Consider the following 16,062-nt stretch of genomic DNA (forward strand, 5'->3'; position numbering starts at 1 on the left):
TGTTCTTACCTTTCTATCATTTTGCTCTGATGCTTATTCTGTAGAAACAGATATGATACCTCATATGAAAGGGTTGGAGCATGTATGCTAATATGTGAGCAGACTTAAATGTAATGATATAATTATGTAGTGAAAAGCCTGCTATGCTAAAGATCATACTATATACTAATACTCAATCTAAAATAAAAGTGTGATACGAGGGATACAGATGCATAAATAAGACCAGGCCAGCTGGACCGCCTCTCGCTCGGAAACAACTAGAGCAACTTTATCAAAAACTTTGAAGCATCGCAATTACTTTCCCTGAGCCAATGCCGGAACGATAACAGGCCCATACTTGACCACATTGCCGTACGCGCCTTCGCCCTGCACCATGAAATCCACGGCCAGGCTGAGTTTGCCAGCGCCGGGAGCCATGTCAGGCTGGCCGTACGTCCCGGTGACGACGTCCGGGTCGTATGCGACGATGGCGATGTAGTTGCGGCGACCCATGAGCTTGCGGTGATCGCGCGGCTGGCCCGTGACATCCGTCTGGAAAATTTCCATCATGTCCTCCTTCGTGTCCGAAGGTTTGGACGAGTTCGACCGTTGGCCGTTGGCGGGGACGTACAGCGGTTTATTGTGGCTATGGAGCAGCTTAATGATGTACCCAGGCGGCGGCGTGTTCACCACCGCCGATGAGATCAGCTGGTACATGGTTTTGTGGTCCGAGGGATGGGTCGGATCATGTACCAAACCGGCGCCGCAGACGTTGACGGCGCCAGACAGGAAGGTCATCCGGATAGATCGTTGATGAGCGATTCCCTGGAGAGTCCGAATGAGGTACGTCCGTTCGAGGTCCTATCTTCTATTTAATAACTTCTCTTTCCGCCGTTTCTACTATATGTATATGGATATTGCACTCACCTTTGATTCATGCGTCCACTGGTCTCGCAACTCATCTAACAGATCCAATTCCCCAAACGGATTCAAGATTCCACCCATGAGCCCCGACTTGCCGACAGCACGCTTGACGGAGTCAAACCCGGACCCAACCATGTCTTTCGCGCCCACGACTCCAGCCACAGAGCTAGTCACCTTTCCAAGAACATTATACGCCCCGGTGACGGCTCTCTTGCCCGTTGCGACAGTGTTCGCCAGCTGTTGAGCAGAATCCAGGCGCGGGTAGATAAGGGGCATCGAGATCATCAGCATACAGTGTTGCACCGACCGCGGCAGCATCGCGATCTTGGGGAAAAGCCCTTGGTAAGTTGGCCCGGCGAGGACCTGGTGTTGGTTCCGCTCAGATCGACAGTCGAGGCCGACGACCGCCACGGCCGGACCCAAGTACTTGACAAAATGCCACCCGGTGCCCGTGATGGTGAAGAGGTCGACATCCGAGCTAACGCCGCGGAGGATATCGAGGGTCGTGTGATGCTGAAAGAGCAGGTACATTTCGATTCCAATCCGGCCAATGTTCTTGAACATGTTGGAGAATTGCATATGTTCAGGGTATGATCCGAACCCATCGAAGCTGGGGATGATTAGCTGTGTAAAAAAAAAGAAAAAGAAAAAAAGGGATGTATACATGTCATGATCGTCAACCTGGCAGATGTACGGAATCTGTGCAAAGCACTCTCGTAGATACGGCTGATCAAAGTGACTGGTGTAGTAATGGAAATAGGCATGGGAGACATCCTCCTCGTGCACCGCCGTCCAAGGCGTATTCCTCCTGGCATCCTTTCCGCGCGTGGCAAGCCACTGCTTCAGCGACGGGATCTCCTTCCACATGCGGTCCGCATAGATCAAGCCGCCTAGACTGAGCTGTGCGTGGAACCCGCCGATCTCGCCATGTTTCTGGATGATGTCCTTCCACATGAAGCCGACACCGCCGAGCCGCGCCCGTTCAGTAGCATTCGCATTGAGACCGAAATCGTTGCCCGAGATCGCCGTGAACCGCCAGCTGGTTTCGTGTCGGCCGGCAACGAGGAACTCGTAGCGCGTGCAACCCAGGTGCGAAGTGATGGCGTACGTCCACTTGGCGGGACCGGACTCCTCCATGCGCAGGTCGATCTCGTACTTGTAAAAAGTCCAGCGCTGATGCATGGCAATCCTCATGGCTTTGAGCTGGCGCGGGTTCGGAGACAGGTCGGCACTCTGGTGGATATGGATTGTGGGCGGTTGACCGGCGTCTGTAACGAGGAGGATGGAGCCCAGCCAGATCCCTCGCTCCAGATCCATATTGGTATACCGCAGGTATGGTCCAAAGTAGACGCCATTCGTGGGCACTACCTTGTAGAGATCAACGCCACTGCTGGGCGGGGGCCCACTAAACGCAGAAGCCAGAGAGGGGGATTGAAGGCTTTCATAACCGGGGGTCATGGGGATGCCGGGCGAGGCGAGCGGGTTTCCAAACGCGGAGGACAACCCCGGAGACGTGAGCGGGTGGGCACTGAAGACGCTCCCGCCCGGCGACACCGGGGTGTCGTTCAAGTTTAGCGGGGTAGGGCCTTTGGGGAACTCCCACTGGGTTGATTGCGTCGGAAGATGTATGTAGTAATACTGACCCGAGGTCTGATCAAGGTGGGCGATCCATCCTTCGGGAAGCGGAGGCGGAGAGGCTGGGGGGATGCCATTAGTTGGCGTGGTAGAAGAGGGCGAGGTTCGATTGTTGCTGTTATTCACATTCACTGCAGCCTGTTGTTGATACGCCTGCTGCTCGTTCTGCTGGTACCCACCAGCCGTGGAGGGATTTCCGGGCTGTTGTTGATCTCGGGGATCATTCGCAAACGCAGGATGCCCCTGAGCAGCCGCTGTGGCAGCAGCATCAGCGGAGGGAACAGCAGCAGTAGTGCTGGCGGGAGCGGGATTTGGCGCAGCCGCCGCCATCCCAATGGCCTCTGTGGGATGTGGTCCCGGGATTGAGCTTTGTTGCTGCTGCAACACGCCCCCCGCTACGGCCGGATGTCGCTTTTCATTGGTATACCCCTGCGAGACGGAAGCTCCTGGCACAGTCGAGTATGCCGGAGGAGGAGACGAACTGACACGCATGCGTTCGAAATCCTGCTCGAGTGCATTCTGGGGAATCCTTGTCTGGGGTTGAGAGGTGGGAGCGGCAGAAGCAGCCGCGATAGCAGCCGCAGTAGCAGCAGCAGGGGCAGTAACGAGAGAAGCAGTAGCCTGCCCACCAGGGGCTTGACCACCGGACTGAACCACATTCGGGCCCTGATAGACTGTCGGAGGGCCATGTGGCTGTGTACCCGGCTGTTCAGTCGGGGTCCACGGCCGGGCCACCGGCTGCTGCTGCTGAGCTCTCCGTACTGCTGCCTGCCCAGCATATGGTTCCGCTCGACGCTGCGCTGCGGCGCTTGGAGCCTGCAGGTTCTGCAGGGTCGAAGTTCCCGCGATACCCGCCGCAGCATACCGCGCCTCAATATCCGAACCCGGCTGCTGGTCAGGACCCGCGACAGGAGTCTCAGGCGGGGGCGGAGACCCGCGCTGAGCCCGGGTAGTTGAGGTCGACGCAGTGGAGCTGAGACGACTGATCGAGCCGGTCCCCTGATTCGAAGCTGCTTGAGGAGGTGGCCAGTAATGTTGTTGCTGGTACTGTCGTTGGTACTGTTGTTGGTACTGCTGCTGCTGCTGCTGCTGCTGTTGTTCTGGACTAGATTCTGGTAGCGGCTTGGGCGCGTTCCCTCCCCTCCGTTCGGCGAGGGTTGTGATCACCGGCGGTCTGGCAGTCTGCAACGCAGCCGACGGCGAGGTAGACGACGCCTGTCGGTCATCAGGGTATGGAAGACGCGGAGGACTCGGCGGCGACGCTGGATCTCGTTTGGCGATACGCAGCGGTTCGACAATAGTAGGCGACTCGGGCTGCTGCTGTTCGGCAGCCCCGCTGTTGAGAAACAGCTCTCCGTTAGGGATCGCCTGGCGGCTCATTGTGATGCTGCACTCTGATAAACCTTTTTCCCCCCCCCCTCTTTGCTGCAGATGTGCTTGCAACGGCGATGGCGTTTGGGGAGCAAGTTTCACCTCAAAATGGAGTGAGGTGAGGGGTAAAAAGGATGGGCGCGCGGGGGCTTCTCGACACGGCTTTTCTCACGCTGACTAGGTTAAAGGAGGGTTTGAACAACTTGAAAAGAAAGCCCTAGTAAGGAGTACTCTGTAGCCTTGGGTCAAAAACCAACGCACGATCGAGGGGGGGCGTTGGGCCAGGGAAATAGGAGATGTCCTTCGCTGCAGCCCCCCCCCCCCCCCCAGAGTGACCGTCAGCTCTAGCCGCCGAGCTCCTCAACACAATGGAGATTGTTGCAGCCATTGGCTGGACGGTCAATCACAGTCATTTAATAAGCCACTAGAGTGATCAGTGGGCGCTTAGCTTGTCTGCAGTCCAGATGACAGTCCATATAGAGTAGATGAGCTGTCCATAGTGATTGATGTGATGAAGTTGTGTAGAGAGTTGCAGAGTAGGAGTTATGGAGAGTATCTTTAAGCTGACATTCCATCGTCATATACTGTATTAGACCTCAGATAATTGAGAGTAGTATTCAAATAGCTAGATAATAAATGACTCGTCAAGTAAATACTAAAGAAATCTATTACACTTTATGAATATATTTATCAAAATTACTATCACAGTAGATCTACATAGGAACACTTTATATAAAAGCAGTACAGAGTACCTATAGTTATAAGTTAATAATAGCATGTAATTAATATAATATAATTAATGCTCAGTATAAATCCAGCTACCTTCTATAATACTCAATCCTATTAATAATATTATATACCAGCCCAATGCATTACAGCCATACATCCATACATCCATACATCCATCCTGTCATGCCCTTAACACCTCGCTAAAAAAAAAAAAAAGAAAAGAAAAGAAAAGGAGAGAAGAAAAAAGAAAGACGAAAAGTAAAAAGAAAAAAGGGAAAAGGAATGAGGGTTATAAGCCAAAAGTAACAAACTGCAAACCGTGTGTAGTCATGATCTCCATCCAGTCGATGTCCAAATTATGGCCGACGGTCATGAGCCGCTGCGCCTGCCGCTCGAAAATGATCTGCAGCAAGTAGCTCGTCATGCTCTGCGTCCTGGCCAGTCCGACGGGAACCGTCGACAGCAGGTCCATGGCCAGCATCTTCATTCCGTTCGAGGTGGCCGCGGCACCGGCCAGAAACAGCGGGAAAACAAGAAACTGGAGCTTGCTGGTGTCCTGTCCCGCGGAGGGATTCACCAACAGCTGCTCGGAGAGTTGCAGGATGGCAGTGACGTGCGGGGCGACCTCTTCGTCCGAGGCGGCCTCGGGCTCGAGGCGCTGGCCCGCCCACATCGACGTGTAGCTGTACAGCATGCAGGTGTGGAAGAGCGTGTACCCCTGGTGGAGGAGCTGGGCGGCGTGGCAAGGGAGCCGGTCTTTGTCCTGCAGCAGGACGGCGGCGTGCGGGGATTCCCAGCGCTCGCGCAGCGCTTCCATCAGCTCGTAGAGATCCTTGTGTCGATGGGCGGAGAAGGAGAACGGGCTCGAGTTGGCGGTCGCGGCGGGCTGCCGGATCGAGGCCGCCAGAAATCCAAGCTGCACGGCCAGTTGAAACGTGTCCGAGTACATCTGCGAGATGGCGGACAGATTGTTGTTGCCCATGCTCTGGTTCTGGTAAGGAGAGTAGACAGTGGGGGCTCCGAGCAGGGTCTCCGGGCTGGGCAGCAGGTGGTGGGCGACCATGGCACCAACAAATTCGCCATTGCTCGCGCCACTAAGCAGGGCATACAAATCGAAGTTGCACACCCACCAGATGACAAAGGGGAACCGTTCGGTACCGTACACCGATCTCCGCATGAAGATGATGTTGAGGAGCCGGGAGATGTGATGCGACCACAGGTTCGAGGTGTTGGGCTCGGCGCAAGAAATCTATCGAGTATTAGAACAGCTTCTTCTTTTCTTTCTTCTTTTTGGGTCTTAATCACCTCGTAGACTAAAAGGAGAAAATGGGTGAGAAAGAGCCCATCCGACGAGAGGTCTTGAGTGCTTTGTAGGCTGCTTTGTAACAAGGGGAATGCTTGCTGGTAGTGCTGGAGGGCGCTGGCCTGCTGTCCGGGTTCCTGGGTGGCTAGGCTGAGGGCCGAGACAGCCATGATTGCATGGAATAGCTGAATTCGTTAGTATAGAAAAAGACAAGGAAAGAAAAGGAAAGAAACGGGAAAGACATACCGGTGGAAAGCGGGCCGCTTCGTTCTCAAACACATCTGCCATGGAATTGATGACGCCATGCGATGCGTTTGCATCTCCCGCGGGCATGAACTGCCGGCACACGACGGCGCGAAAATGGGCGTAGAGGAGGGCATCCTGATTCCTCTGGTTGACCCAGTGGTCGGGGAATGGAACCTCGTCCCCTTCGACCAGGTCGTATTCCGCGGGTGCGTACTGGGGCGGCGGGGAGAGTGGCGAGATGGATCCCAGCAAGTCGGAGGCAGGCGACATACGAGGGGAGCTCCTGCAGGAGGAGAGGACGCGACGGGAGACGTCATGGAATCTCTTGAGGATGACGGTGTTGGGATCGGAAAAGTCCGCGCCGCATTCATGATCACTGATCGGCGAGCTGGCCACTGACGACTGGCGGCCATCGAGCAGGGAGCCATCCACGGAGTCGTCGGTGTACTCAGCGTACTCGGGCAAGCCCGAGAAGCTGTCCGGCACCATGATGACATGGTACGTGCCGGGAGTCGAGGCCTCTGCCTTCCTCTCGCGATCCTCGTCCGAGGTAAGCATGGCGAACGGGGGAAGCGCATCTGCGGGAGACAGCAGGGCGTTCTTGGTGCCCCAGGTGCGCGATTTGACTAGGTCAGTTAGAAAGATGTGCCCGACGAACCAAAAAAAAAATCGTAGAGGATATATATATGTATATAGACGTACCATCCCAGACCACATTTCCCTTGGTGGAAATATCGGCCATCCGCTCCATGATACGTCGGGTGTCATCACGGAACGCCAGCCGGGGCCGGTAGTCGCAGACATGGCCTAGACGGGCGCATTGCTAGAGAGTCAGCATGATTCTTCCAGCAGTATGGACGACTGCGATGACATACGCCGCATGTTGGATGACCCTCGTCACATTTCACTACTGGCGGTTAGATTTATGAATTTCCAATTCCCCGAGGTATGCGATTTGAAGCCCACCTTTCCGACTCTACCAACACACGAACATCAGTAAATACAGCTCATCAATTATCGCTTTATCCGTAGAAGAAAAACTCACTCGACACGTCCTATCGATAGAAAAAAAGAAACGTTAGCCACTATTATGATTCACGAAGTCTATCCAGGCGCTTCAGGACTTCATGACGTACCAACAACCAGTTCTCGACCGCGGCGGGAGACGCACCCGCGGGGGAGTGGCCAGCGTGCCTGGCGAGGCAGGAATCCTCTGGCGAGCAAGCTTGCCGGTAACAGGGAGCTGTAGACAGTCGTCTTTGGGTGCGATGAGAGGCAACCGGACGGGACGTTGTTTGCGGGGGGCATCGGTGCGCCGGGCGGGCATCACGAGGCTTGTGACAGTCATTGTGGCAGGAGGGTGTATTAGTTGTACTGGGCTAACAAGCCATAACGATCGACAGGAAGGAAAAAGGAAAGGTTATTTATTAGAGAAGGAAAGAATACTTGAGGGGAGGGGAGGGGAGGGGAGGGGAGGGGAGAGCATTTTCAAGCGCGATGGGTGGGGGAGTAGTATATAGTACCTAGTCTTTCTCTCTTTCTCGTTTCTTCTGACTGTTCTCGGATCAGTGGCGGCGCTGCAGAGGGGTTCGCCAGCACAGCGATACAGTTCATAGTTAGTTTAGCTAGTCTGGGCCCTGGACAGAACGCATGGCTAAAAAAAAAAAAAAAAAAAAAAAAAAACACATCAAAACTAAAACTAACCCCCGGACACTGACAGTGGACCTGCTGAAACCTGCCAACCATGTGGATGTAGGAAGAGATAAAGCTAGCGTGGATCGAGGGGTTCCGACATTGGAAACTCTGACAAATATCTTAGTCTGGGCTAGTACGGAGAACTCCGTTGGTAATACTAGATACCTACTAGGTACCTAAGGTAATTCGTACGGAGTATTCAACGCACAGAATAGAGGTATACCTAGGTACTAAGGTTAGGTAGGTACCAGGTACGGAGTCGACTGTCTTACGAGTCAGTCAGCCTTAAAGTGTCCCTGTACTGTATTTACCATAGGTCCAAGGTGTTACTAGTAATACTAGCGTGTTACCCTTATACTATACTTTACCGATACACTCGCTTGCTATGGATTATAATTGGCAGACTCAGAAAGATACCTTACGTAGGTGTATGCGCTAGTATGAAATAGATTGTAAGGTTATCAGCGATAGTTTAGGCAGTCAATAAACTACTACGACGTCTCAGCCAGCCATGGAACAACCCCCCCCAAAAAGCCCTATGAGTACTCTGTGTAGACTATAGAGTACTAGTGAGGTTTTAGTGAATTACCTACCTACCTAACCTTCGGTATGGACACCCAACCAAATTGTCGCTTTTGACAGAGTAGTTCGCAGACTATCCGACGAGCTAACTTACCAGGGCACCACCTGCAGGTACCTAGGTAGGTACCCAGGTACCTGTAATTTTGTTGTACAGAGTACTATGTAGGTACCTAGGTACCCTAGGTAGGTACTAGGTACCCTTGAAGAGATCGTGTTACTAGTGCAAGACCTAAGCTTTACGGAGTAGATGGACAGTGCTCGGACCAAAGGAACAATAGTTTCTACCTAGTCTAGGTACCTAGTATGTAGTACAGTGGACGGAGTACTCCGTACAGATCACAGAGTAGACAGTGTTATGTAGGAGAATAAGTGCATTAATAATATTATTTTGATGTATTTGTTTCATATAAATGTACAGAGTATTCTACATCTGCTGATCATGAACAAACTCCATCGCGGTATTTGCCTACGGCACTTGGTCCATACTACCCACATAGTACGGAGTAGTCCTTAGCTAGGTAGGTAGCTAAGGTAGTTCCCTAGTAATAACTAACTGTAACTCGTTCCTGAATGCTATTCAGATTAGCCCCGGACATATCCGAGTCCACTCGAGGTCGAGACCGTTAGCGCCGGTGGCAAAAGGAACCTGGCAAGGTCTGGCCAACCAAGGCCTTCTCCCGTTCATAGTCTGCGGATCTGACTTGTCAGAACCCTTTACTCCGTAAGAGTGGGAGATGGATCTGGTATAGAGTAGGGGCTAAGAGAAGCTAAGAGGAGCTAGACTTCCATTTTTAGGTAGTTTAATACGGACTTGAGGTACTGGTACCTACCTAGGTATTAGGTAACTAGTAGGTAACTAGGTAGGTTAGTACTAACCTTGAGTGGTACTAGCTACGGTATACGATACAGGTAATATACATCGGTGGGGTGGTACGGCCTAGTAATACGGAGTACCAGACTACCAGTTGCCCTGCCACGTGAATCTGTGACCCCGTTATTTGAGGGTACCCAGTACGTCGTACCGTCGGCTAGATTGACCAAGATTATTTTCTCACTTCCTTTCCTGGTACCGCTTCAGACACCGCCTGCTCGAACAAGTCATTTTTGCCTGTCATTTCGCCCAAGCCGACGGACACAACTAAAAATTAATGTTTAGGCTTTCCGACGGACAGAATGGCGGAGTTCTTCTATTAGTCCAGAATGGGCGGTTGCAGGCGGGCATGGATCCATTACGCAGGGGCGATGCACATTTCCCCCACTGTATGTAGTAGGTAGCTGACAGGTATGTACGGAGTACCTCCCTCAGGTACACTTTACACTGTACACTGTACAGCCTGCCTAAAGATCGGATCCGGCTTCAGTTCTACTCCGAAAAGGCCAACACCACGACTTCCTTAGTTCCAATAGTCCATTTCTACGGACTAAATGACAGATGGTAATCTGCCCCTCTAAATTGCTATTCGATAGTTTGTACAAGACAACCCAGCTTCAATAATTAATTAATTATCACTTGACTCCTATTAATTACTACTACTACTACTACTACAAACGTACGCAGAGCAAGCCTCAAAATGATTTGACTACGGGGCACGGAGTATATTCGGCCTAAATTCCACGTGGTACATGGTCCGACTTCACTGCCAACGCTTCCCCGAGCACTCGCCGGACGGACTCGGATCGCTCCACAGCCAGCCAAGCCCGGATCGTCTGTCGGTCTTGTTCGCTCACCCCCATCCCGGCCTGCTGGCACACCTCTAGGTAGGCCACCGTCGCCCTGGCGCGTTCCTGGCGCACGGTTTCCATTGACAGGTCTACCTCCAGGAACAGAAGCCGCTGCGCCAACGACGCGACTGCACCTCGGACCTCGTCCAGCCCTGTCGGCGCCTGCATCGACATCCAGCGACCCAGTCGGCCCAGTAGCCCCTGAAGAGCCCCGAACAACGTCGCTTGTACTTGTCGTCCACCTTGCTGCAACGCCCTCTCTGCGATCGATCCAAGATCGCTCAGGTACTCGGCCAGCCCTACACCCATTGGTTAATCGACTGCTCTCTTTCACGCTGGGAATTCGGAAATCCAATCGGAGACTTGGGAACCTACTTCCTGTGGATGGTACGATGGTCGGATTTACGCATCGCACCAAACATTGGACACACGCTGCCAAGGTCTCCTCCGATCTAAACCCACACCATTAGGATTTAGGAGATGCCAGCTGAGCGGAATCGCACTAGTCACAGAAAAAAAAAAAAAGGGAAAAAAGAAGGGGGACCCACCCAGACTTTTGAGCGTTGCCCGAGTCGATCTCCATCGGATCGGCGCTGTCAGAAGAAAACTCATCCACAATGCCTGTCACGATCTTCGTGGCCTCAGGCATCAAATCCAGGTCCTCCCGAGTCTCGGCAATTTCTCCCATGGCTCGCAGCGCATACGGGCGATACACCGTATTGGTCCGCCTGGCTTCTCGGATCGTGATTGTCTAGGGAAACGTCAGTAAAAAATCCATCTATAGTTACTGCTATCCCCTCCCCCGACAGTACCTTCATTGCTTGACGGATAGACTCCCTCTCCTGCCAGAATTGACGGGCTTGCTGTTGGAACTTCACAAACGCCTGGAGCACCGCTTCCTTCCCATCCCATGTCTTACCCGCGAGTGCCGTTTCGAGCACCGGCCAGAGCAGCTCCCCGGTTGGTGCATCAATCTTATGATCCAAAGACTTGATCCCATCCGCAATCGCCAGAGCGGCCGTGTGCTTGACTGCCCAGCGCGGGGAGTCTAGGTATATCGATACCAATCCTGTAATTTCTCGGAGATATAGCGAAATGGACCGGGAACCCCCCACGTTGTCCTGCCATGTTTTCTCAAACGACTCTTTCACATGTTGATCGGCGTCATGCTTTGCAATGAAGACAAATGGCAGCGCCGTCGATGCGAATTCCATGAACCGGTCGTTGGACAATTTAGATATAGACAGGAATATTTCGGCAGAGATAGCTCGGCGGGATGCGTCTTCAGCGTTCAGATACAAATCCTTGCTGTACTCAATGGTCTTCAGTACGCTCTGGCTGGAACCTAACCGCATGAGATACCCTAGAGACGTGCAGTAGGAGGCGCTGACAGTTTCATTCCGATCAACCACATATTTGGTCATTAACTGGATGAAGCGATCGGCGTATGGCCGGAAAAAGGCCGTCTTCATGCTCAGGAGAACGAGAACACGGCTGCAGCCGACCTTTGATGGAAGCCCAACTGCAGAGCGCAGAACATCTTCCAGCTTTGCTGCCAGCTCTTTCATGTTGCTTTCGTCCAGATAGTCGATCAAGTATCTTTCCGTCGCCTCCATCATCGGAGACATGCGGATGCCAGACAATCGCATCTTGTCGATCTCCTGGCTCGTTAGGCCGTATTTGTCCGCGTTCAGATGGATATAATTGACTGCTTGAGGCTCTAGAGAGCTCAGTGAGTTCACAAACTTCTCCAAGATAACCGGCACGAAGGGGCGTAGCAAGGAACCGGGGCTTTTCTTGATAATCTGGATCAGTGCACCGACAGCGAAACCCTGGACCTCCTGCACACTGGAATCCATTCCCTTGTCACCTAGCAGGAATGGAATGATGTCCTCAATCATTGCGTTCGCTTGCTTGACATCCGTGTCACCGGTTTCCAAGGTTCGAATAATCGAGTTGGTGACTGTTTGGCAGAGTCGTAGGGCTGCTAGCCGAACGGTCTCTTTGATATCATCAAGCACCTTGAATGCCTTGGTCAGGATTTCACTGATATACTTGGCGTACCGATCGGGCTGGCGACCCTGAATCAAGTCTGCAATGGCTGCACAGCTCGCTTGCCGGACCCTCCATTCTCTCCCAGCAAGCATACTTTTCAGTAGATCCTCCATGATTCCTTCGAAATGGTCGTTGATTACGGCATTGGGGTCCTTGACGATCGTCTGCCAGATGCCGTTCATCGACCGCTGGACGTTCGGATTGGGGTCAAATCGATAACGATATAGTTTGGGATAGATCCTGGGATTCTTGGCGAGGTAGCCATTAACGCTGGAATCTGAGAAAATGCTGCTGATCCCAAATTTACTGAATGCGGCACGATTGTTCCAGATGGCGTTGTTGGATGCGAGGGACATGAACCGATAGACCAAGCTTGGGTCTCCAGCTTCCGAAGCCAAGTTCATAATGTCTTTATACGTGTTAATAGATGATCCTTCTCCTGTAGGAAGTGCTCCAGGCTCAAAAAGCTCAGTGTCAGCATTGACGCGGCCTCCCCCAAGGTTTGAATTGGCCGCTGTGAACGAGTCGACTAAATCCCTCACTAAATCGTCTTTTAAGTCCTGATCGCCCATTTCGTAGACAAGACCGAGCCCCTGTGCTCCGGATTCCTGTGCTATCTCGTCTCGATCTCCAAGGAGTCTCGCAAACGCGGCTTGACACTGCCGGAGACGACCTTGGACTTCTGGAAGATGCCCACAGTTCTTGACGAGAGCCAACAGCCAAATTGCCGATGCTTTCCTGAGTGAGGGTTTTGACGCGGTACATCCAGATATAACCCGGTCACAAACCCCTGAAAGGACCGTCCGAGGAATGGCCGATGTGGGAAATTCTCTGTCGACATCAAATTCACGGACCAGGGACTTTGACTCCCAGCCAGCGGCAGCGACGCTCATCGCATCTCCCACAGCAAAATGGACCTCAGGACTACGTATCTCGTGTAGCCCATAGAGAGTCTCCAGGTATTCGTTAAAAATAGAAGCATGGTCCTCGGCCTCTGAGAAGCTCAACGAGACGAAACCGATAGTGGTGATTGGTATCTCGTTCTCTGACTTTGCATCCACAGCCAGTTTCTCCCTCACAGCAGTCCATTTCGATGCACCAAGAGTCGCAGGTGATATGACATTCGAGAGACTTAGCTGGCCAATAATTGTTTGGGCAGCTCGTCGTAAAAGAGCATCACGCGAGTTATCAAGGATATCAAATATAATCTCAATGAACTGAGTCTTCTGTGTCTCTGGCACTCTGTCAAGTATTTTGCGGTACGCAAGCCTGCTCAAAATATAACCCATACCAAGAAGGGCACCTCGCACTTTCATTGCAGTTTCACCGACAGCGGATTTCCACTCATTGATGAGCCGCGTTGATTCCAGGATGAATTCGTTCAGGGAGGCGAGATTGAACTGGGAGTGCGAGGCCAGAATTCCAATAGCTCTTGTCGCCATGTCTTGGACTTCTTGTATGTTGCAATATATCGAGTCTTTCAGCGTGAGAGCTCGAGGTACCAGTGCACTAATAAGCGCATCCTGTGTCAAAGAGCATATCTCAACAAAGCGGACACCGCATTGCTGTGAGGTCTGTCCTTTTCCAGATACAAGGCCACCCAGAGCACAATTAAGGAATAATAGAAGGGGATCTGGAGTAGAGCTCCGTAGGTATCGTTTCAAAGACAGGCGCACTTGTTCATTGGAGGACAGCAATACGTCCAGCTTATAGTCCCAATCCTGCTCGATTTCCACGATGCACTCTCCTGACGTGGTCAAGGCTTCCCAGAGAAGGATGTTGCGGGCAAATGTAACCGAGGATGATAAGGTGGTCTTGAAGCGCGACGATGACTCAAGCATCTCTCGCTTCTCGCTGGACTCCGTCGAACCAAACAAGTAAGTGGCTAGTTCGTCAAACTTGGGGAACAGATACCAAGGATTCTGCGATTGGTCTTGAGCTGATAGAGTAGCATTATGGTTACTTTTGTTGGAATTGAGCAGCCGGTACCAATACGGGTGCAATCCTTTCTTTCCCTCCTCAACAATCTCATTCTGTTTGTCTGATCCAAAAGAGATAGACAGAAGATCTATCCACCGACCTACCACGTCGCTGAATGGTAGATACCGATTGGCAAATCGCACAGCCGCGTAGTGAGGGCTTCGAACAACCCGAAACTCGGTGACGGGATCATCTTCTCCAGGCTGAAGATCCATTTGGTGGAGTAAGAAGGGCCTGAGGCGTTCATACAATGTCTCATTCAATCGACCAGAGGAGGAGTTGAGAAGACTGCCCAAGGCCTGCTCAATGCTGACGAAGATTTGGGGCCCCGAATCATCAGCGGACCATGAAGTGAACAGCCACCGGATAAGATCGTACTCCAAATCTACTTCCGGATCATTCTGAGAGTCAAAGTCGATTTTCGGAACCAGGATGCCAATGCTTTCATACGCAAGCCCGCGTAAGCTCAAGTCTGTTGCGGGAAGCTTCTGTGCACTGGCCCCAGGACTCGGCCAGCCCTGAGACTCGATAAAACCTCGTAAGCCTGATATCAGTTTCGGTGCAACCGATTGGATGTCAGATGGTGATCCCATGCGAACCACCCATGTAGTGAAAGTAAAGATCTGAGTCCGAAGTTTAGAGGCTTGTAAACCCTGAGATGACCTTGCGGCATCCGATAGGAGACCCTCTTCAATCAACCTAAAGACCTTATCAGACTCTTGGGTAGCCCTGATAGATTTCCCTAGAGCAGTGAGGATCTTCACCTGAACTGGAGATCTCGTAGGTAAGGCGCCATCAGGTCCTTCAGTTCCAAAATAGAGTCGGTACAGCTCTTGCACCACATCGGCATCTTCAAGGTCTGGGGTGAACCTCTTCAACATCTCGGAACCAAGATCCGCGATGCGGGAATTCGCATCGGCAGTGGCTATGAGCGCAGGGATAAACCGTCTGCGGTTTGTGAAAGTGCCGCTTGCCAAAAATCTCAAGGCAATGGCTTTAGTTTCTGTGAGATTCAAGCCACCGGCGACAGCAGGGTTCCATACATCACTTATCGACCCGCCTTTGCACAAAAATGCATATTGAGCAGGAGAAAGACCGGGACAGGTCAGCGAGCCCTGTTCTGCGGGACCCAGCAGAAGCAACTTCTCGAACCAGAACGATAAAAAGTCGGTGTCTTGGTCGGAAAGCCCAAGTTTAGCCGCGAGCTGAACATCCCCCTCACTGCCCTTCGGTGGCAACTTCAGAAGCGGCAGCAAACGCAGAACAAGATTGAACACAGTAGCACCTTGAGTGGCCAGTGTGCCGATGTCAGCGATTCCCTGGAGCAGCGGAACGAGAACTTCAACCCTGGCTTCCGACCCCAGACGGTCAATACCCTGCTGCACATAGAGCAAATCAAAGTGGCGGACTAGCTGCGACTTCTGGTCTTTGAACTGTTTCAGCAGCGCCGCAACAGGAAGCTGAATGGACGGGGCTTGAATTCTAGTGTTGATATGCTGGCACACGGCAATGACTTTGTTGCGGACTGCCAAGCTCTCCGACGCCAGCTTCAATAGTAAAGGCGCCAAATAGGTCTGAAGGAGGCCTTGAAGTTTGGCATCGGTGTCTGCCAGGGCGATTCGCAGTTCCACCTTGCCTATCAAGCTCAGCTCGCGAGCTTCCTGGCTGGCAGGACTCGTATCTGAGGACATGATGAGAAGGGCAAGAAAACGCACAGATTGTCTCCACACCTAAAATTATTATACGAAAGAATCCCCTCGTCCAAAATGAGAGAAAGAGAGATTATATGTTCAGTCTTTCCTCCAGGCAGTGAGGCTCGCGTCACCCTCAATGGGGCAACA

General features: G+C 52.3%; 3 protein-coding genes across 3 annotated transcripts; all 3 read right to left on the bottom strand.

Moving 5' to 3' along the window:
- Positions 1-110: 110 nt before the first annotated feature.
- ASPZODRAFT_130905 (hypothetical protein) lies at positions 111-4,234 on the bottom strand. Its single transcript, XM_022722625.1, has 3 exons — positions 1,568-4,234; positions 907-1,513; positions 111-840 (listed from the first exon to the last, which is right to left on the bottom strand). Exons 1-3 carry the CDS (start codon positions 3,916-3,918, stop codon positions 295-297), a joined length of 3,504 nt encoding a protein of 1,167 aa, XP_022581952.1. The 5' UTR covers positions 3,919-4,234; the 3' UTR covers positions 111-294.
- A 693-nt stretch (positions 4,235-4,927) lies between these two features.
- On the bottom strand, positions 4,928-7,535 carry ASPZODRAFT_14899 (hypothetical protein; the record flags this gene model as incomplete). Its single annotated transcript, XM_022725445.1, has 8 exons — positions 4,928-5,887; positions 5,944-6,126; positions 6,188-6,813; positions 6,890-7,010; positions 7,063-7,094; positions 7,154-7,163; positions 7,233-7,242; positions 7,324-7,535. The coding sequence occupies 8 exons, from the start codon at positions 7,533-7,535 to the stop codon at positions 4,928-4,930; spliced, it is 2,154 nt and encodes a 717-aa protein (XP_022581953.1).
- A 2,492-nt stretch (positions 7,536-10,027) lies between these two features.
- Positions 10,028-16,005, bottom strand: ASPZODRAFT_130907 (hypothetical protein). The gene is made up of 4 exons (XM_022722626.1): positions 10,999-16,005; positions 10,735-10,937; positions 10,562-10,638; positions 10,028-10,485 (listed from the first exon to the last, which is right to left on the bottom strand). The coding sequence occupies exons 1-4, from the start codon at positions 15,910-15,912 to the stop codon at positions 10,070-10,072; spliced, it is 5,610 nt and encodes a 1,869-aa protein (XP_022581954.1). The 5' UTR covers positions 15,913-16,005; the 3' UTR covers positions 10,028-10,069.
- Between the last annotated feature and the right edge of the window lie 57 nt (positions 16,006-16,062).

Source organism: Penicilliopsis zonata (assembly GCF_001890105.1).
Source record: "Penicilliopsis zonata CBS 506.65 unplaced genomic scaffold ASPZOscaffold_5, whole genome shotgun sequence".
Lineage (NCBI taxonomy): Eukaryota > Fungi > Ascomycota > Eurotiomycetes > Eurotiales > Aspergillaceae > Penicilliopsis > Penicilliopsis zonata.